Source organism: Mustelus asterias, chromosome 4 (assembly GCF_964213995.1).
Source record: "Mustelus asterias chromosome 4, sMusAst1.hap1.1, whole genome shotgun sequence".
In the NCBI taxonomy this organism is placed as follows: domain Eukaryota; kingdom Metazoa; phylum Chordata; class Chondrichthyes; order Carcharhiniformes; family Triakidae; genus Mustelus; species Mustelus asterias.
The window spans coordinates 63,426,737-63,449,692 of NC_135804.1; the positions used below are offsets into that span (position 1 = coordinate 63,426,737).

At 45.3% G+C, this 22,956-nt stretch overlaps 1 protein-coding gene across 1 annotated transcript in view; it reads left to right on the forward strand.

Annotated features, from left to right (window-relative positions):
• The window catches only part of mtss1lb (MTSS I-BAR domain containing 2b), a 184,388-nt gene extending 163,089 nt beyond the window's left edge, over nucleotides 1–21,299 (forward strand). Inside the window, exons 9-15 of the mRNA XM_078212018.1 lie at nucleotides 2,659–2,756; nucleotides 5,129–5,339; nucleotides 9,363–9,482; nucleotides 12,234–12,425; nucleotides 13,894–14,070; nucleotides 14,890–15,055; nucleotides 18,666–21,299. Of these exons, the coding sequence (XP_078068144.1) occupies nucleotides 2,659–2,756; nucleotides 5,129–5,339; nucleotides 9,363–9,482; nucleotides 12,234–12,425; nucleotides 13,894–14,070; nucleotides 14,890–15,055; nucleotides 18,666–19,420 (1,719 nt within the window). The 3' untranslated portion in view covers nucleotides 19,421–21,299. The remainder of the gene's footprint in view (nucleotides 1–2,658; nucleotides 2,757–5,128; nucleotides 5,340–9,362; nucleotides 9,483–12,233; nucleotides 12,426–13,893; nucleotides 14,071–14,889; nucleotides 15,056–18,665) is intronic.
• The last annotated feature ends 1,657 nt before the right edge of the window (nucleotides 21,300–22,956 follow it).

The window sequence follows — 22,956 nt, forward strand, 5'->3', positions numbered from 1 at the left end:
TAGCCAAGTTCCGCACACACAAGGACGGCCTCAACCGGGATATTGGGTTTATGTCACACTATTTGTAACTCCCACAGTTGCGTGGACCTGCAGAGTTTCACTGGCTGTCTTGTCTGGAGACAATACACATCTTTTTAGCCTGTCTTGATGCTCTCTCCACTCCCATTGTTTTGTTTCTTAAAGACTGGATTAGTTGTAAGTATTCGCATTCCAACCATTATTCATGTAAATTGAGTTTGTGTCTTTATAAGTTCTGTTTGTGAACAGAATTCCCACTCACCTGAAGAAGGGGCTCAGAGCCTCGAAAGCTTGTGTGGCTTTTGCTACCAAATAAACCTGTTGGACTTTAACCTGGTGTTGTTAAACTTCTTACAGTGTTTGTTGGGGACAGTGTAGAGGGAGCTTCTAACTCCGTGCTGTACTTTACCTGGGAGTGTTTGATGGGGACAGTGTAGAGGGAGCTTTATTCTGTATCTAACATTGTGCTGAAAGTAGTGTAAAAATGGTCACTACACAAATGCAATTAAGGGTATGTCCTGCTTTTTGTATACAGGACGTGCCTGGGTAATCTTCCACAGTGATACACTGGAATCGCTCAGCTCAGGACACAGCTAGTTCTGGAGCAGAGTCTTAAGTACTACTGCCAGGTTGTTGTCAGGGCCCATAGTCTTTGCTCTATCCAGTGTCTTCAGCTGTTTCTTGATATCATGTGGAGTGCATCGAATTGGCTAAAGACAGATGCAGGGGACCTGCGGAGGAGGCCAAGACGGATCAACCACTCGATACTTCTCACTGACGGTGGTGCAAATACTTCGGCCTTATCTTTTGCACTGATGTGCTGGGCTCCTCCATCATTGAGGATGGGGATACTTGTGGAGCCTCCTCCTCCAGTGAGTTGTTCAATTGCCCAGCACCATTCATAGCTGGATGTGGCAGATTGCAGTTTTGATCTGATCTGTTGAGTGTACGATTACTTAGCTGTGTCTGTCACATGCAGTTTGACACACAAGTAGTCCCATGTTGCTCCTTCACCAGGTTGACACCTCACTTTTAGGTTTGCCTGGTGTTGCTCCTCATTCATAAATTTTGCTTACTGTTGTCATGCAGCCTCCAGCTTTCTGCCAAGCCTTGGTTTCATACAGCTTAATGCATAACCTGCAGAGCCTAAGCAACATAGTAAAGAGTGAAAGTTTGGAAGCTGGTAAGAGCCTGGGGCAGGAGATCTGTGGAGGACATGGATGGGCAAAAAGAGGCAGTGTGTATTGGAGAAGAATAGAATTTAAAGTTTATTTATTATAGTCTCACAAGTAGGCTTACATTAACACTGCAATGAAGTTACTGTGAAAATCTCCTATTCACCATACGCCTGTTCGAATACACTGAGGGAGAATTTAGCACGGCCAATGCACCTAGCCAGCACGTCTTCTGGACTGTGGGAGGGAACCAGAGCACCCGGTGGAAGCCCACACAGTCATAGAAAGAATGTGCAGTCTCCACACAGACAGTGACCCAAGCCGGGAATCGAACCCGGGTCTCTGGTGCTGTGAGGTAGCAATGCTAACCACTGTGCCACCATGTCACCCAGTGGTCGAGGAAAGTCACATTTGAACCAAATGATGCTCAGATCAGTTTACGTCTTGAGTTCTGCTCATTTACAAAGGGGACAGTCAAAACCTGAGGGGAAACCTCTTGCATGTGAAGTGTCAGAAAGAACCAAAGCAACCTGGAAGTGTCTAACATTATAGAGGTTTGGAAGGTTGTAAACAATCAGGAACGCCATTTCAAAACAATTAGCCCTGGTTGTAGGTCACCCTTCAGATTAATAGCAGGCAAAGTTAGTGCTGATGTCAGAAAACTTGAAAAAGAGTCGTTGACATGTGGAAGCAAAACCTCGGGAATCATTTCAGAAGCTGGTAAATGTTGTGATGGGAGTGGCTGAATCTGGGTGGATGGATTCAGATTGGCTGAACATGTGCCGTCCTCCTGACAACAAATTTATATTTAATGGAGGCAAGGATAGTCTGAAGGAATATCCTAGGATAGCAGGATAGTCAGAGGGAGCAGCCTTGGGGAAAAGGATAGCCAGAGGGAGCAGCCTCGGGGAAAAGGATAGCCAGAGGGAGCAGCCTTGGGGAAAAGGATAATCAGAGGGAGCAGCCTTGGGGGAAAGGATAGCCAGAGGGAGCAGCCTTGGGGGAAAGGATAATCAGAGGGAGCAGCCTTGGGGGAAAGGATAGCCAGAGGGAGCAGCCTTGGGGGAAAGGATAGCCAGAGGGAGCAGCCTTGGGGGAAAGGATAGCCAGAGGGAGCAGCCTTGGGGGAAAGGATAGCCAGAGGGAGCAGCCTAGGGGGAAAGGATAGTCAGAGGGAGCAGCCTAGGGGGAAAGGATAGCCAGAGGGAGCAGCCTTGGGGGAAGTTCTCGAATTTATTAGTAACAGTTTGTATTTAAAGAGATGCTCTGTGATGTGGTAGAACAGTCGTGGATTTTTTAAAAATAAGTTTTAAAAGAGATTTTTGTCATATATTTTTCTTCAAGCAGTTTTCAAGTATTGGAATCAAAGCTGCATTCCCTGCACTCTCCTTCCCTTGTGGGCCCTCTTTGTTCTGTATTATCAGCTGTAACCCCCTCCCCCTCGCTCGTTGTGTTTCTCATACAGGTAATTAAAGATCTGAAGGGGTCTGACTATAGCTGGTCCTATCAGACACCACCATCTTCACCCAGCAGCTCTGGCTCTCGCAAATCCAGCATGTGCAGGTATGTACGATTGACAGGCCAGTCTAACGAGTCCCTCCCTTCCCAATTGATAAATCCCACTGTCTCCCCATCAGGCAATGCTGCATCACTGAGGCTGTGTGTTAAGTTCTAGTGCATTGTATACATAAGGAGAGGAAATTACTTTCCTTATGGCTTTGGATACTTCTCCCCCGCCCCCGTCCACCCCGTGTGATTGGAGAAGTGGCGGCTACATTTTTGCAATTAATTCACGCGTGGGGATCTATCCAAACATGTTTGAGTTCTGTCGATGGGGAGCTAACACGTGAATGATCCCACACAATGCATGAAAGCCCAGGGAAAAATGCAATGGAGGGAAACCATTTCTCAATCGGGAAGGCGGTGGTGTGGTGGTATTGTCATTGGGCTAGTAATCCAGAAACCCAGGGTAATGCTCTGGGGACCCGGGTTCGAATCCCACCACAGCAGATGGTGAAATTTGAATTCATTAAAAATCTGGAATTAAAAATCTAGCGATTACCATTGTCGATTGTTGTAAAAACCTATCTGGTTTATTAATGTCCTTTAGGGAAGGAAACCTGTCATCCTCACCTGGTCTAGGCTACATGATGTACTCTGGAGGCCGTTAGGGATGGGCAATAAATGCTGGCCCAGCCAGCGATGCCCACGTCCTGTAAATGTTTAAAAATCAGCAATGTCGGGATCTTTCCCTGCTCAGACTGCCAGTGTTTGAGAGACTCAATCCTGCCTTGAACCTTTAGAAATCAGAATCTTTGCTGCGGTTTCTGTGGAACCTCTTACTGAAAAAGGTGACTAATTTCCAAAACATTAGAACTGAATTCTTTCTTGAGGAAGTGGGGTGATAAAAATGTTAAAATAACCTATAAACCTGTGTGAAGCGACTGAACATTTCAAAGCTTTTCCTGTATGTCAACACCAACTAAACCCTGGTTCATGGTCCCTGCAGTTTCCTTCAGTATTGTTAGATTGATTTGCAACTGGCCGTCCACCTACCGCCAATCTGTCAATTAAAAACATATATACAACAAGGGGGATTGCTAATTATTTGGCAAGTGCATGACAAGTAGTCAATCGTTGTACTGAACCTGTTCCACTGGAACATGTTCCTGATTCAGTGGGGGGACCGTTTTGATTTGCGTGCTGAGATTATAGGGCAGTGCTGTAAATTGGGGCTTGTAGCTACGAAGGAGTCATTGAAATATGATCTCTGTGACCCAAGGGTCCTTTAGTGGACAGTCCCTTGCACAAAGCCCAAAGGTTAGGCTGATGCCAAGCCATGCCATTATACCACATACTTCACCTCCTGCCAGCTCTTTCAGCTGTGTCATGTTGACTGTTAAGTGATTTACTGCCATTGATGTACCCATTCCCATTTAGAGAGTATGTCCCTTGGTGCAAAATTGAATGATGTAGCATGTAAGGCCATTCTGTCCATCAGATCTGTGTTGGTGCCTCACTAGTACTATCCAATTAATCCAGTTCCCTGTCGTAATTCTGTCATTTTTTTCCCCTTCAAGTATGTTTCCAATTCACTTCTGGAAGCAATTATTGAATCTGTTTCCACCACCCTTTTAGGCATCCGGATCACTTTAACTCCTTGCATCTAAATAAAGTTCATTCTCCTCATCTTTTTTGGAAACAGTTTCTCCTTATTTACTTTATTCATAATTTTGAACCATCTATTGAATCTCTCCTCGACCTTCTCTGCTTGAAGGGCGAGGCCCAGCTTCTCCAGTCTCCCCATTAAAGCCCCTTTTCCTGGTATCATGCCAGTAAATCTTGTCTGCATGCTCTCTCTGATCTTGACAGCCTACCTAAAGTGCCATGCCTAGACTTAAACAGTTGTTAATTAGACTAGTTGAGGCCTAACTGGTGATTTGTAAAGGTTCAGCATAACTTTCTTGTTTTTGTACTCTGCTAATAGAGTCCTGGACAACTTCCCACTGTCCCTGAGAGATTGGGTTGGTAACACCTGTACCCAGGCCTCTGCTAATATATTTTGTGGGCCAGGTTAGCTCTGCCTTTTCCATCTGCCCCTGTAAGGGAGAGGCCTGAGCTCAGCGTGGGGGAGATGGTTGTTGGTGATTGATGCCCATGGTAGCACACCTTGCATATCATCCATTTGAGACATGTTGCCAACCTGTCCGAGGTGGCAAGCTCAAGGAAAGGGAGGAGATGAGAAAAAGGAAATGTGCCAAGTGAAAACCTGTGATGATCATTCCAGCACCAATGCTCAACTCCCCCTAGCCCAAGCTTGTTGTGTAGCTTCCTGCTTTGTCTATGATTCTTTATGCGAGTCTGATCCTGTCTTAAATTGTCTCCCTCGCCTTCCCTCCCTCACACCCTTCCACCCACCACACCCCTCCCCCCAGCAGTGTAAACAGTACAAACAGTAGCACTTCTCGCTCCAGCGGTTCCCAAACTCACTCACCAAGTTCAAACTATCGCTATCGCAGCTTGGCCCACCCTGCCAGCGCCAGCACCCGCCTCTCCAGTGTCTCCTCACACGACTCCGGCTTCATCTCCCAGGATGCCACCTACTCCAAACCACCGTCGCCTATGCCATCAGACATTACCAGCCAGGTAAGTGCACCGGACACGTTCATCTATGTGTCTGCAACCTTGACTAAACCAATGTTATTGCGCTCTTTGATGTTGATAGTTAAAAGCGGATGTCTTGATGAAACAAACAGAGTTGCATTAATGTAGCACCTCGGCATAATCCCAAAGCACCTTACTGCCAATTAAGTCATTTTTGAAATGTAGTCATTGCTGTAATGTGAGGAAAAGTGGCAGTCAATTTGTGCACAGCAAGCTCCCACAAACAGCCCTGAAATAATGTTGAGAGATTTTTCTTCTGTGATGTTTGCGGGATTAATATTGGAGAGCACACTCCTGTCCTCCTCCAGAAGGTGCGATGTGGTCTTTTCTGCCCACCTGAAAGGTCAGATGAAACCTCAATTTGATATCTTAACCAATAAACAGAGCCTCAGACAGTGCAGTACTCCCTCAGTGCTGCATGCAAGTGCCAACCTAGGTTATGTGCCCAATTTCTGAAATTGGAACTGAAACCTGTGTAGAGAGGAGAGTAATATTCACTGAACCAAGGGAAGCAGAAGCAGAGGTTAAAATTCGGATGCAGGAAATTAATCAAACTCAGTCTGTCACACGTACGCACAATGTTTGCTATACACAGGGCTCAATCTGTAAAATACATGCTATTTATTGGAGGTAAGATTACATCAATATTCACATGATTGAAACTTATCAAGAATTGATTTCAGAAGAATGTTCACAGTGTAAACAGTCTAACACTGTAGTATGATTTGTATTTATGTGGCACCTTTAACATTGGTAAACATCCCAGGGAGCTTAACAGGAGCACGATCAGCACAAAATTCTAGACTCACACTCCATTGCCGGTACCGCTCACACTCCATTGCCGGTGCTGCTCACACTCCATTGCCGGTACTGCTCACACTCCATTGCCGGTACTGCTCACACTCCATTGCCGGTGCTGCTCACACTCCATTGCCGGTACCGCTCACACTCCATTGCCGGTGCTGCTCACACTCCATTGCCGGTGCTGCTCACACTCCATTGCCGGTGCTGCTCACACTCCATTGCCGGTACTGCTCACACTCCATTGCCGGTACTGCTCACACTCCATTGCCGGTACTGCTCACACTCCATTGCCGGTGCTGCTCACACTCCATTGCCGGTACTGCTCACACTCCATTGCCGGTACTGCTCACACTCCATTGCCGGTGCTGCTCACACTCCATTGCCGGTACTGCTCACACTCCATTGCCGGTGCTGCTCACACTCCATTGCCGGTACTGCTCACACTCCATTGCCGGTGCTGCTCACACTCCATTGCCGGTGCTGCTCACACTCCATTGCCGGTACTGCTCACACTCCATTGCCGGTACTGCTCACACTCCATTGCCAGTACAGCGGCAATGGCAGTCTTTCAAATAGAATGCATTCATACATTTGTGCATACATAACATACACCAAACCATACAAACATTGCACTCTGCCATTACAGCACTTAACTGCAGTTGAATAAAGAAAATAAACAGAAGCAGCGGGTTGAGTTTATGTCATGTTATTTAGTAAGCTTAAGGCACTGGGAACAAAAGACCTCTTGAACAGATTTTTCCTGGCAAAATGCATTCTAAAGATAGCCTTTCAAACTGAGGATATAATGCATGAGAGGGATCACTAATGATGGCCTGAGCTTTCCCTTTAACTGGGTTGTTCAATAGGTTATGGAGCAGTGTCTGTTCTCGACCAGTGATTTTACTTGCAGTGTTGACAACTCTGGCCAGTTTACTTTTGCATTTCACACTGAGGTTACCATCCCAGACTGTCATGTTGAATGTTAGGATGTTCACTACCAGACGTTTGTGTACTCTCTCTAAAAAGCTTGACTCAGTCCAAACATTTTCTGTTTTCTAATTAAAAACAGACGCTGGCTAATCTTTTTAACAGTACAGTCAGTGTTCTCTGTGAAGCTTGGTTCTAGTCGATATGTGATCCCAGATAATTGAAACACCTCTATTGGGTGATCATTAAGGTACAGATGTTCAACCAAGGCCCTGCAAGGACAGAGAAGATTCCCTGGTGCTATTTCAAAGAACAGAGAAGTTCTCCTTGGTGTGCTGACCAATATTTATCCCTCAATCAACATCACAAGAAAAGATCGCATTCCTGTTTGTGAAGCTTGAAGTGTTAAAGTTGCCATCGTGCGTTTTTGTTTATTATTTTACAGGATGTGGGCTTCGCTTAGCTAGGCCAGTACTTTTATAGCCCAACCCTTAATGCCCTCAAGAAGGTGATGGTGTGTTGCCCTCTTGAACCGCTGCAGTCCCTGTGCTGTAGGTACAACCGTAGTGCTGTTAGGGAGAGAGCTCCAGGACTTTGATCCAGTGACAGTGAAGGAACGACCAACATATTAACAAGTCAGGATGGTGTGTGGCTGGGAGGGGAACTTGCGGGTGGTGGTGTTCCTACATGTCTGCCTATATTACAACGAGATTTAATCTCTGAAATACCATGCATATCAAAAGTATTTAATTGGTTGTAAAACACTTTCGGACATCCTGATGTCATGAAAGGCTGCTATATAAATGCACGTCTTGCTGGTTTTTAGAAAGTTCATAGTGCAAACAGTCTAAACCTGCAGCACACAGCAATGGACTGAGAGAATGTTCATAGTGCTAACATTATAAACCCACAACGTATTACACTAGGCTTTCTCACTTAACAGTTCTAGAATTGTGTTTGGTACTGATCCTGTTACTCTGCACGATAGGCTCAAAGCAATAGCAAAACCTGTGCAAATACAATTACTATACTTCTCTGGGGCAGCGACCAGGAGGAAGGTTCTTGCAGGCCAAAAGTGCCAGAAACATCAATAATTATGGAAATTGTTTGGATTGCGTTTTGCTCATTCAAATAGTTCCCCATGACCATTCAATTCACACAAAATATAATGACAGGTCCAGTCAAGAACACAAAATGCCATTGATTCATTCTTTGTTTTTGGTTGGTTAAAACATTAAAATATTGTTGTAAAACAGAAAATACTTCATACTGAACATGACCACATCTTTATGGCTTAAGAAAAGTTCTGAATCTTTGAGAGTTCCTGCCAACGTGTAGGTTGATTGGAGTTTATAACAAACTGTTTGTGAGTAGGTTGCTCCTTACTGACCTGTGGTGAAGCAGAGTCTTGACTCAGCATTGTACAGAACAAACTACTTTGACCCAATTTTGCTGATGTCAAACCAGGCTGTCTTGGTTGTGGATTCAGTCATACCATTACATGATTCAGCAGGAATAACAAATTGGCCAAGATGGAGAGGGTTGAGGCCACAGTGAGATCAGCCATTATCTTATTGAATGGTGGAGTAGGCTCGAGGGACAAAATAGGAGCAGACCTATTCCTGCTCCTATTTTGTATGGATCCCCACCCTCCTCTCTGTTGTCTGCCTCCCACACTATTTTGTGCTGTGGAGGGTGGCAAGGTGCATAGAAGGAGCCAACGTTAGCTTATAGAATTAAGCACAACACCATCCCCTCCCCCTCCTCTCATGCACTTGGACTAGATCTCACAATTAATGTTGCTTGTGATTGTTCATTTATAGTTTCAGTCCCTCTCACTAATGGATAAAGAGTGATCTGGGAGATCAGTATATCCACTCGCTACTCCATTCACAATCTTTCCCTCAGATAGTGGACTCGTGGTACCCACTCTAGCACAGCTTTGAGGTAACTTAAAGTTGAGGTGGAGTTAAAATGGGTGCCATGGTTCATTTGTCCACCACGCCTGCCTAAACTGGCAAAGTTTGCTGAACTGCTCCCAGCAGCTCTGAAGTAAACTCATGCCCATGTGGTTGGCAAGGCTGTCAGTAGGCTGCCCTGACCCCTTCCCCATTCAAACGGGCAGCCTTCAGAATCAGAACTGTACAAACGAGCTGGTCCAGACTCTGTTCCTTTGCAGAACATCCCCGCATGTTTGACAATCTAATCAGATGTGCTCTCTTTCCCTCTTCTTGCTTCCCTGTATTATGTCCTTTGACCCTGGATGCATGGCAGAAATCGTCGAGCTCAGCTTCCTCTGAGGCTTCGGAGACGTGTCAGTCGGTTAGCGAGTGTAGCTCACCCACTTCGGTTAGTTCTAGCTCCACAGCAGGAGCGTGGTCAGGTGGTGAAAAGGTGAATCACCCATTCGCATCGCTAATTCTCTCCCATTGGGGCCTGCAAAACCAGCAGCTAAAATCAGACAGTGTTGTCACAACAAATGGGGTCATCCGCATCCCTTGATCATTCATTTCAGTGTGTTTGGGGGCAATTTGGGATGTCCCTTCTTGATACTGTAAGCCTTGGAAGTGTTTGCTTTTTTTTAAGATATGAAAGTGATTTAGTACACAGATGAATTATGCTACCACTAGCATGTTGTTCATTTTATGTGCATTACTGTGGGACTCCCATTACTGTGAGCTTCACATTCACTCACTATTTATTACACCTCAGTTAGAAATGACACCTCAGGATATTCACGGATTCATAATTGATAATTATGGGAAGGTGCCGGGATTGTGTTTATAAAATATATGTACAGGGAATGTGTCTCAAATCCAGCCATCCAAAAACTGGCAATGTCCAGAGCTGGACATTTCTTTCAAGCAGTCATCCCAGAATTTTAATTATTATTAGATGAGTAAAGTAACTTGGCTTGTTGTACTGGGTGCTGTACTGACACGGTGGCACACTGACTAGTTATTGGATACGCGTGCCCGTTTTTTCCCCGCGCTTTGAGCAACCCTTGATCCCACCTCATCTGGCCCGAACTGTCTGACTTGAAAAGCAGCACAAACCCAGTCCCACGTTTGACCTTTTTTAAACATTGTCATTAGAACAAAAAATATATAGAGTTCAAAACAATAATCAAATTATCATTTGGTCAGCCATCTCATTCTGAGAGGATACATATTAGTTGACGTGGAAATTAAATGCCCTGTTCTGGGACTGGAACTGAACCATATTGTTGGAATAGAGCAAGCTTTACCTTGTACCTTGATCCATCTAACTTAGGAGTTCTTGGCAGTATAGAAAGAGGAGAAGGCCATTCAGCCCCCCAAAACTTCTGCCATTGAGTTAGATCATGGCTCATTTGTTCCGCCTTTGTTCCATGATGGATCATCTCAGAAGATCCAGTTGTTCCCCCAATATCCACAGTCTTTCAGGGAAACAAGCTCCAGATTTCTGTTACCCTTTGTAGGAAGAATTACTTTGTGATTTATTCCTGAATGGCCTAGTTGTTAAATTTAAGATTGGGCCCCCTTATTCTTAGCTCCTCTTTTCAAATGAATTCGTTTCTGCTTCTGGAGCCTATCAAATTTTTTTTTTTTAAAGTGCTTTAATTAAATCATCTCTCCCAACATCCAGACTTGAGGAAAGATGAGTTAAGTTCATGCTACCCATGCTCTCCCACTTTAACTCTCTTGTAGCAATCTGTAATTCTGCCTCACCCAGGCCAGTATATCCTTCTCAAAGAAATGTTCCATTCCCCACAAAATCGATACAAGCAGCTCCGGTAACTCAGAGGAAACCAAACGACTAACAAAATTAGAACGCCGAATAGAATCATAGAATCCCCATAGTGCAGAAGGAGACCATTTGGCCATTGATTCTGCACCGACTCTAAAGTTTACTTATTAGTCACAAGTGAGGCTTACATTAACACTGCAATGAAGTTATTGCGAAATTCCCCAAAACTGGAGTTTTGTTGCTGCTTATTCAATAAGTTACACAAAGTGTTGACTCCAAATATTTCCATGCCCATTGGAGAGTTACGTTGATGCAAGGGAGTTCCAACAACAGGAACATCCTGTTGGATCCAGAGATTTGGCCCTTGCAAATACTTTGAATGCTTACAGTATTTAACGGTAAATTGTGCTTAAATATTTCAACAGGGATGTGACTATAAACATTTACAGTGCTGTCTTGAGCTTTGGCTAATGGGGGTGGGAGCTGATGGACTTTTTGTTTCTCTGGTTTTGGAGGCCCAATGCTTGTGCTCCCATTTCAAGGGAATGCTCCAGAAAAAAACACAACTTATCATCAAAGCTATTTAAGACAACCCTCTCTTATCCTGGGACTGACAGGGGAACATCAGTCCCTTGTGTTGGTTTGCATTGTGGCTGGTGGTGTTTGAAGATCGCAGCCACTTTGAAAGCATCTTGCTGCACATTTGCTTTAGATTTTAAAAGTTAGCAAGGCAAAGCCACAGGAACTCCTGCCGTTTTGTACTGAGAAACCCTTTCCTAATCTGCTGGCAGCCTCGTGAAATCGTCCTCTTGTGTGGAAGACCACACTGAGATGCCAAAGACCTGATGTTGTGATCGAAGCAAAGATCAGGGAGTAGATTATCGACCTGCCAACCTTATATTCCTAATGCGACTGTTGCAGATTGCTTCAGTGGAGTCTATGATGGTGGCTGATTCTACACAATTGCAACCATCTGGCTGGAAGCACTGCCCATCACTTTGTTACCCACATCTCAGTCCAGATGTCCCGACCCAAACCTGATTTGGGAGTGGCCCAGGTTAACTAAGCCTCTGTGGAACTGGGTCCCTACAATGACGCTCACTTGTGGCCCCAATAGTCCCATTCTAATCAGGAACCTGTGTGTGTGGGTGTTTTCTGCCATCCAGAGACACAGGAGGTTAGTATACCTGTGGGTCACATGACCGATATCTTCTACCATCTTTCCGTAACAAATCCAATCTTTGGATTTTTGTGGTGAAATCGTTGCCCGGTACAAATTTGAATCATCATTCTGTAAGGGCTATCAGAATACATAAAGTGTCATTTAAGTTGTGGTTTTGCTGGCATTTCCTTTGAGAACTTTCCCTTGGCTGTCCACTTGTTGCCTGTGCTGATATCATGTTCTTCCATCTGCAGTTCATGCCTGGGTTTGTGTATTATCATCTCCCTAGTGAGTGCTCTTCACCTGCGTTCTCTGGCTCTGCTCCCACCATCCCTGACACAAGGGTCCGCAGTAGGCCCGACCCTGCTGCTTTCCCTCACCCCCCTCCCTTTAATCACTCCCTTGGACCTGGCACTGCCCTCTCATCAACAATTCCTAGCTGGAAGGTTTGTTTCATCACCATTTCATTTTGCTTTGTTTAATTTTGGCTTCTCTCTCATCACATCCCTTTTCATTAATTCCTTGTTCCTTTCCTGATTATTTGCATGAATAACCTCACAAATCAATTGTACCATTAACAATCTTCTTTGGCAGCTTACGTTAACGCAGTGTGTGTAATGCATGGCATCTTGGGACCATGTAAAGCTGAAAACTTGGGCAAAGGAGATCAAAATGAGGAGATTGGCCATTTCCAATGAATTTACAGTGATGATGGCTGAATGTGGGGTTGAGGGAGGTTGGGGTGGTGGGGGAAGGTGAGGGGGATATGGTCGTTGAGAGGAGACGGAGGAAGAAAAAGAGGCAAAAGAACAAAAAACAAAGCTTAAAAAACAGAGGGGGATAAAAGTCCAAGAGGAAGAAAAGATGTGCAGTGTGGAGAAAATTACAAAATGGCAGATGTCCCAGCGTGCAGGAAAAAAGAAACAGGTGATTCTGGAAGCAAAGACTTAGACAAATGGGATGAAAGTCCGTGGGATGAGACTGAACTGTGGTGGGGCCACAAAACTGATGGTCGCAGATTGTCTGCTGTTTATTCACTTGGCTCAAGCCATTGACTTCACTCTCTCTGTCTCGAGCTCTAATAGGTTCATGGGAAATGAGTTTGGCCAATCTGAGTCCACTTCCTGCTGCAAATGAGCACAGCAGAACAAAACAGGCCTCGTAAGATGGCCAATGTGAAAGGAAAACCCAAACAGTCGCAACTGGTGCTTGATAGCACCTCCCACACAGCCCAATATCCCACGGGCTTTTTTTACGAGGGGTTTAAGGGGAGGCTGATTTACTGGGAGTAGAGGCCTGAGAAGTGAGGCAAGGCTTCAGTGGAAGGAGCTGTACTGGGATCAGAGCTGGAAGAGTGGCAGCTGTGGAGAGCAGGGAGGAGATATTAGCAGTGAGGGTGGGGAGAGGGAGTTTGTGGGAGGAGGAGGAGGAGTAGGATGGGGGAGGGGAGGAATAGGGTGGGGGAGGATGTAGGTAGGGAGGGAGGTGTGGGAGGGCATGAGTAGGGAGGGAGGAGTGGAGTGGACATAGGTAGGGAGGGAGGAGTGGGGTGGACATAGGTAGGGAGGGAGGAGTGGGGTGGGATAACATGAGGACAGAGATATTTCAATTCACTGGGAGGCAGAAAGATGACTGATGGGTGAGTGGAACGTAGTACCGAGGAGGGCAAGGGTGGCAGCAAGGGGCTTCCATGCCAGAGTACTGGGCACTGAAGACATTCACAGGAGCCATCTTTACTGAGACACCTTTATGCAATCCTAGAATGCCATTCTTCTTTAACTCTTAAATAGCTCCCTAGCTGTGATATCTCAACCAAACTAAATCCTCCACTCCCTCCCTGTTGCAAACAATTACTCTCTGCACCATCCCCATCTCAACATTTCTATTCACTGGCTGCTCCCCTTGATTTTCCAGGACTGGTCAAAGCCTGGTCCTTACGACCAGCCAGTGGTGAACACTTTGCAAAGACGCAAGGAGACAGCAGAACGTTATCGGGAGGCAGAGGCAGTCTCAGCCACCATGGTCTATCCGGGGATTAGTGTGGAGGAGATACAGAGGCCCCGGGTGACAGCAGCATCACTTGCTGCTAAGGTACAGTATGTGAGTGCATCACCTTTACAGATTTCCTCATCCCCCCCCACCCTTTTACCAGTTTATATTGTGGGTTAAGGTGTTGTCGGGCTCTTGCTTTCAGGATGTGCCAGGATGTATTTGTTAATATGGAATGGGATACCATGATCCAAGTGTCTATCATTGAAGCATCTGCTGGACATAATCCAGCCCTAAGCACCACTGGAGGAAACAAGAGTAGGCCATTCAGCCACTCCAGCCTGTTCCACCATTCTGTTAAATCTACATACCACATACAGAGCAGATACAGAGAATTAAACAGCTTTTATAATAACCTCCGACCCTGATATTTCTTTGCCCCTATTCAGGGCCGCTGGAGAGCCCCAGGCACTTTCTACACAAAGACCAGTTTATTGCACTACCTTCATTGGCTGCAAACTAGACACTCCTTCACACAACTTTCAGCATTCTGGTATTTAACGGAAACGTGAAGGAAGGACATTCTGGTTGGCTTTAGCCGTGGAAAATGAAAACAGAAAATGCTGGAAATGTAAAGCAGGTCAAGGTTATTGATTGTTGGATTTTTCCAGCCAGAGAGAGGGTATTCGAGTTCAGCTCTGACTGCCTTCCTCTCTCAGTTCTGATCCAATAAATGAAGGCACAGTGAGAAAATGCTAACCCTTTGAAGGGGAGCAGGAATACAGGTTGCCTAGAACTGGAGTGAAATGGACAGTAGTTATTTCTCAAAAATGAGTTGAGAAATCTCAAGCTCCCCTTAAGCAGGGAGAGGCATTTTGTTTGTTTCCAGTAAGCATGTCTCATGTCTTATTCCTTCCACAGCATGGGGAAGAAATCTCCACAGCAGCCAGTGATCTGGCTATGGTGTTGACCCGTGGCCTGAGCTTAGAACACCAGAAGAGTAGCCGCGACTCCCTGCAGTACTCGAGTGGTTACAGCACCCAAACCACCACCCCATCCTGCTCCGAAGACACCATTCCTTCCCAAGGTACTTCCGTCAGGAGATCTCTCTGTGCCCCCTTTCCAGGTGTTTACCTTCTGCACAAGTATCACACTAAGCGTCAACCCAAGAAGAGCAGAGATACAGAGAATCAGGGTTGCTCACTTTCTATGGCACATGTTTCTGACATGTGTATTCCCATAGTTCCACACTGCGAGTTACCACTTTGTGTCTGTAACCTGCTGAAGGGAGATAAACCCGAACTTTATGATCCAGTACATTGTAGTTTTACTTGTCTGGATATACTATGCTTTCTAATGCTTTGTGACTCTTATGGGCACACGAACAGAAGATAGCTCATTGTTGCTGTAGTGAGCATGGCATTGCGTTGCTGTTTTGATGAGCACACTAATGCATTGGTGTTTTAGTGCACACATGAATGGGTTATTGTTTCGGTGAATACACTAATCCATTGTTACTTTGATGGGAATATTAATGCATCACTGCTTCAATGCACGCACACTGCATTGTTGTTTTAGTAAGCACATGAATGCATTATTGCTTTGGTGAGCACATTTATACATTGCTCCTTCAATGCACACACTAATGCATTGTTGTTTTGGAGTATTATTACTTTGGTGAGCACATAACATATTGCCAAGGATCTTCTGAGGAACATCAATCATTGCTGGATTCCCTCTCCACTCAAATATTTCCCCGTTCAACAACACTGCCAAGCCTAGAAATGCAGAGCACCCTGTGCCTTGGAGCAGAGTTGAGGGGGAAGACAAGGCGTGCGCCCTTTTTAGGGCACTAGCTGTTGTATGGTCTGTTTAAAGTTTGAATGGATGAATGGGCAGTAGTAAATAGTGAGATGGTAGGTGGGTCTGCTAGTCAGATTGACAGGGGTTGGGTCAGGTTCAGGGTTAGTGGGGTCGGAGGGTGGGGGGGGGGGAGGTGCTGGTCAGGCGAGCGGAATGAAAGGTGGTCATTTCAGAGGAGAAGGTGGGTGTGATCGGGGCTAGTGGGATGATTTGGGTCGTAGTCGGGTGATCATTAGGGGTTTGTCGAATGGTCGCAGTTGGAGTTAGGGGTAGTCCTGATTCTAACTCAGTTGGAGACATTCACGTGTGGTCCCCAGGAGCTGTGGAATTGATCATTGAAAGTAGAAATTTCCCACACAGGTCGTGTGTCAGGACTTTCACAAGGTCCCAACACGCATCTTGGTGCTATGCCTGGTTTCCAACAATCTGGAGACCGGAAGATTTGAGTCATTGTAAAAGATGAGATAAAACATCCTACAATGAATACAGGAGTTGGGACGTCTTGTTGAAGTTGTACAAGACATTGGTAAGGCCACACTTGGAATACTATGTACAGTTCTAGTCACCGTATTATAGAAAGGATATTATTAAGAGTGCAGAAAATATTTACTAGGATGCGACTGGGACTTGATGGTTTGAGTTATATGGAGAGGCTGGATAGACTGGGACTTTTTTCCCTGGAGCGTAGGAGGCTGAGGGGTGATCTTATAGAAGTCTATAAAATAATGAGGGGCACATATCAGCTAGTCAATATCTTTTCCCAAAGGAAGGGGAGTCTAAAACTAGAGGGCATAGGTTTAAGGGGAGAGATACAAAAAGGTCCAGAGGGGCAATTTTTTCACACAGAGGGTGGTGAGTGTCTGGAACAAGCTGCCAGAGGCAGTAGTAGAGGCGGGTACAATTTTGTCTTTTAAAAAGCATTTAGATAGTTACATGGTAACTTCGGTTTGGAGGGATATGGGCCAAGTGCAAGCAATTGGGACTAGCTCAGTGGTAAAAACTGGGCAGCATTGACAAGTTGGGCCAAAGGGCCTGTATCCATTGCTGTAAACCTGTATGACTATTATAGAAAATTCCTTGATGACGTTCAGAAGATGCCATGAATTGTAAGAGTTTATTGATGTATAAAATTGAACTGATATTTTCATTAGGATTGCCTCCATGTCATAATGATTTTCTACAACTAACCACAATGTCAATTTTATTCACTGACATTGAGAGATTATAAGAAATACAAGCAGGAGTAAGCCATTCACCGAACCTGCTACGCCAGGCTGATCTGATTATGGCCTTAACTCCAGTTTCCTGCCTGTCACTCATAACCCTTGACTCACTTGTCAATCAAAAATCTCTCTAACTCAGCCTAGAACATATTCAGTGACCCAACATTCATGCTGTCTATGGAAGGCAATTCCAAAGACTAATGACCCTCAGAGAAGAAATTCGTCCTCATGACTGTCTTATTTGGGAAACACTTCATTTTGAAACTGTGCCCCCATTTTTAGATTTCTGTCAGCATCTACCCTGTCAAGTCCCCTCAGAATCCCATATGTTTCAGTAAGACCATCTTTCATTATTCTAAACTCCGAATGGGCATAGGCCCAAACTGCTCAACTTTTCCTCACAAGACAACCTCTTCATCCCAAGAATCAGCCTAGTGAAACTTCTCTGAATTGCTTCCAACGGAAGTATATCCCTCCTTAAGTAAGGAGACTGAAACTGTATACAGTCTTCAAAGTTCAGTCTCACCAATGTCCTGTATATCTGTAGCAAGACTTCCCTACTTCTATATTCCAATCCCCTCATAATAAAGGCCAAAGCTCCATTTGCCTTCCTTATTACCTGCTGTCACTACATGCTGGCTTTTTGTGATTCATGTACAAGGACACCCAGATCCCTCTGTACTACAGCATTCTGCATTCTCTCCCTCTCCACTTAAATAATATTCTGTTTTTCTGCCTACCAAAGTGAACAATCTCACATTTCCCCAAATCATCCTCTATCTGCCAGATTTTTGTCCATTCACTTAACTTATCCTTATGCCTTTGCAGACTCTTTATGTCCTCCTCACAACTTCCTTTCCTACCTATCTTTGTATCATCAGCAAATTTGGCTATAATAAAGTTGGCCCCTTCATCCATGTCACTAATACAGATCATGGTTACTGATCCCTGTGACTCTCCACTAGTTACAGTTTGCCAATCTGCAAATTACTGATAGAAATCTTTCTAGGGGTATAGAATTCCAAAGTAGCGAAATTATTTTAGCCTTGTATATGACCTTGGTCACACTTTAAAAATATTGTACCCAATTCTGGTTTCTGCACCATATAACGAGTACAGAATTACTGGAGAAAAATTGGCAAGGATGATAAGAGATTACAGTTATTGGGAGAAATTGTAAATGATGGGATTTTTTTCTTTAGAAAGGGGAATTAATGGTGACGTGATGGAGGTTTTTTAATTCAGAATGGACTGTGGGTGGAAACCGGAGCACCCGGAGGAAACCCACGCAGACACAGGGAGAACGTGCAAACTCCACAGTCACCCGAGGCTGGGATTGAACCCAGGTCCCTTGCGCTGTGAGGCAACAGTGCTAACCACTGTGCCACCGTATCACCATAGACACATTACTGAGCTACACAAAAGACAGTGATACTATTCATCCAACTTGACGGGTGAGTTCAACGTTACAGGGAAAAGTGACCAACCCTGGAGTCTGTATCTCTGCTCTCTGTGTTACCCGTGTCCATTACAATAAAAGCATACACATTGAAGCATTTACTATAGTGGCTCTGATGCCTTACTGAGGTACTAACCATGTTTTCTGCACAGTTTCAGATTACGATTGTTACTCTGTGAATGGTGACGTGGAGACAGATCACCAGAGCGAGTTTGACAGATCTTCAACCATACCACGGAACAGTGATATTGCTCAGAGTTACCGCAGAATGTTCCAGACTAAACGCCCCGCCTCGACAGCTGGACTGCCCTCAGGGAGCGTGCAGAACGTCTCGGTCACCCCAGGCGTGGCCACCATCAGGCGCACCCCTTCCACCAAGCCATCTGTGCGCCGTGCCCTCTCCAATGCGGGTCCGATTCCCATCCGTCCTCCGATAGTGCCAGTGAAAACGCCCACTGTGCCTGACGCCCCAGGGCCGGTGAGAGTCGGCAGCGAGGAATGCGTATTCTTCAGCGATGACACCTCGCCGAACGCTTTGGAATACGCAAAGGCCTCGCCGAAGCGATTGAGCCTGCCTAACGCTGCCTGGGGCGGCGCCGGCACGGTGGAGATCTCCGTGTATCCCGGTGGTCACATGTCAAGCGAGGAGGAGCAGCAGCTGGCTGCCAACCGCCACAGCCTGGTTGAGAAGATCGGCGAGCTCGTGGCCAGCGCCCAGGCTCTGGGCGACGGACAGTTCCCTTTCCCCGCAATGCTCCCCAGCACAGCGCCCGAGGATGGCCTGGACCTCCCACTGCCCCCGGTGTCACCCAGCGAGGCCCCTGAAGACATGCTGACTGCCATCCGGCGGGGGGTGAAGCTTCGGAGGACCATCACCAACGACAGGTCTGCGCCGAGGATTTTGTGACAGCGAGGACTGAGATATACTGAGGCAAAAGTAGGCCGCATGTGTTATAAATGAACTCTGAGGAACGATGAGAAGATTGAACAGAGATACACTGAACTCTGACTCAACCAGGCTGGATTCCAACACAGTGCCATGAACTACCTTAAACCAAGCAACTACAACCTACTGGTGTGGTGGAGTGAAATATTTTAAATTAAGATGTGGCAGGTTTTAAATGAGTGTACTATGTTAGTTATAAAGAGGAATTTAACATTTTGTTCTTTACAGATATTCTATCAGCCATTTAACTGACTCACCTGTTTTGTGGTATTTTTTTCAGCTTTTGCGGTATTTGGTGCAAGAAAAAAGTTCTATAATGTGCTGTGCGTAGCTTCAAACACTGAGGTGGTTTGCGCTGGTCCTCAATGTGTGTCTCTGGCTTCCCAACCAGGTCCTTCCTCAGCCACAACAAAAGAGCAGGTCCCTCAAGAGCAGCGAGGAAGGGTTAGAAGGAAAAGGAAAGTTTGCAGATTGAAGAGAGAGAGGGCAAGGTGAAGAGATTCCTGGCTCATCTTGCTGTTGATTTATACTTGAATCACTCATTCAGTTGAGTCGAAGAGGGAGGGTGGATGAAGATTTCTATCAGGACTGGGCAATAATTGGCAATTACTCCTCACCCTAACTAACATCCACTTGATTTGCCAAGAAAACCCACTATCTAATTGGATATACTCTAACTTTCAGGTCCTAACTCATGAAGTTGGATTTTTCAGCTCCCAACTATCCAATTGAGTAAGTGATCCATACTCGAGTCCCGCCCCTGTTTTGAATATAGTTGTCAGACTATTCTCTGTGTCAGAATTGAATGGGCATGTATAGATAAATCAATGTTACCTTTTAAAGCACTAATTTGGTTGCCTTCAAATGGAAAGTTGCACCTTTAACAAAGTTGTAGTTAGCTGGAGCCACTGTTCTGATGTAACCTGTCAATGACAATCCATGTTGAGAGGCGAATGTAGTGGTTCAGTAACTAAATTGTCCATAACCAATAGTTATCTGTTTAGCATTCCTGTTTTCTGGCTTTTTATTTGTAACTTTTTTAAATATTTTGAATAAACAGTGGTGAGTTAGATTGGTGCTACAAATCTTATTGCCTTTTGCAATATCAGACAATGAGAACTGAGCTGCATCCCCTTGAACTGATTCCTGAAGAGGGCGAAGGATCTGAGGCACTGACATCCTGAAACTCATCTAAAGAAACCTACAGGAAGTGATAGCAGAGAGAAGGGCCTGAGGCAGAGGCTTTTGGAATATCCAAAGCTGTTGAGCCAACATATTTGTGTGGAGGATGAGAATATACTTAGGAGGGGTTGAGGATGTTCCAAGGGTAACCTTACCATGTAGACAGTGGGCAGGATTCTCCGATCTCATTCAGTCCCACCCCACTGCCAGGGAGAACATAGAATTTTATGCTCAGCCAAAACCCCGTTCACTGCAGCGGCACCAGAGAATCCCAGCTGTGGTTGAAGGTGGAGATTTCCAGCGAATATAATTTTATTTCTGTGAGGGAAGTTGTGATATTCTCTTGTAAAAGCTTCCCTTGGGTCCAGTGTTCACAGACTGCTGTTGCTGGATAGTTTAGTTTGTAGGTTAACAGTGAGTTTAAGGAAGGTTATTAAGCTGCGCCCGTTTAACATTGTGCGACACTCTCATTTCATTCTCCTCGAGCTGTTCCCACTACTATTAGTTCCGGATTCATGCCTATGCCCACCCGTGTTTACCCCCTCCCATTAATACAGCTGAAAATTCTCTCTCTGTCTCTCGCTCACTCTGGCTCGCTCTCCAAACACCACCCAGATTTGGGAAGACGCAATCTATAGTTGTACCCCGCAACATTCTCTCTCTCTCTCTCTCTCTCTCTCTCCCCCCCCCCCCCCTCCCCAAAAAATCCCATTTCTCAACAGGTTCAAATCTACAACGGGTTTTATTGAGAATAGGACGGGTGACGAACATCCAACTACAGCCCCTGCTGCTGTTCTGGCCATTTCCTGGGTGTAAATTGACAGATACTCAAATGTTATTGGAAGAAACCAAGGAACGGCAGCAAATGCGAAACAGATGAGGGTTTTATTTTGGAGCCACTGAAATTGGTCAGCAAATTTTCGACTCTTCAAACCAGAGTGTTGAAAATTCCACTTTTTTCACACACAGTTTTCTAGCGAGCTTCACCACAGGTTAGCCTTTAGTGTATCAGGTACGCCTGTCAATATGAGACAGTTTATCAGCACATGGTACAGCTTATGCTATTAGCCTCCACAGTTAACTGGAGTTGTATGAGAATCCCACTCCTTACTAACAAAGCTAACTCTCCACTAACATGTTCTCAGGATGGGTGGTGCCGCTGGCAAGGCCAGGACATATTTCCCATCCACATTTACCTCGAGAAGATGGCAATGGACTTTCTCCTTGAGCTGTTCAGGTTCAAGATTAATCTGTTCAAGATTATTTTTTCATTGGAATTTGATGCAGCTGAGTGTCTTGTTAGACCACTTCAGAAGGCAATTAAGGGTGAATTAGGGGTGGAACCATGTACAGGCCCGGGCTGGGTAAGGTCAGCAGGTTTCCTTCTCTAAACTAGACAGTTAAACCAGTTGGATTTTTATTGAAATCCAACCATTCTAGGTTACTTTTGATGCCAGATTTGTATTTTCAGCTTTTTAAAGCTTAATTCAAAATTCTCAAACAGCCAGGGCCAGGAGTTGGATTGGCATTTTCTGGATTATTATTCCGGTGACAGGCTAGACCTGCGACCAGTGGAGCCCAATGGCCCAGCTCTCAATACGAAATTCCCAAATCCGGCCATGGAGGTGAGGCTCCATTCCAATTTCCCATCTGGAAACCACCTGAGAGACAACGGTTGTCTCAGCACGGGTTCCACCTGATGCTGAGATATTATTGGCTAGCATGTTGCCTCAGTAACTGACACATAGCCTGGGAATGACTGTTAGTTGTAATTGTGGGAGGTTGCTTAAAGTGTTGATGTTTAGGTAAAAAAATCTTACATTTCCAGAGCACCATTCATCATCTCTTGAAGAGCTTTACAACCAATGCAGTACATTTGGAGTGTGGTCACTGTTGTAATGTGCCATTTTGCATGCAGCAAATGAGATAAATGACTGGATTATCAGTGATGTTGGGGATAAATATAAGTCAGGACGCTGAGAGAACTCAAATCATACCATGGGATATTTTGTGTACACCTGTGAGAAAAGGCTGGGTTTAGCATCTCTTCCAGAAGGCTGTACCTCCAACAGTGCAGCACTCACTCAGTCAACCTGGGTTATGTGCTCAAGCCTTTAGTGTGCGACTTAAACCCATAGCCTACTATCTTGGAGGGAAACAGTGCAACCCATTGAACCATGGCTGATAGCTATAATCCTTGCATGTGATTTGAACACATGAGCAACCCGTGCATTGGGGTGGAGCAGTGGGCAAGAGAATGTCCTCGATCTGTGAAGCTGAATTTTATGGGGCAGTGTAAGGGCCCTAGGATGAAG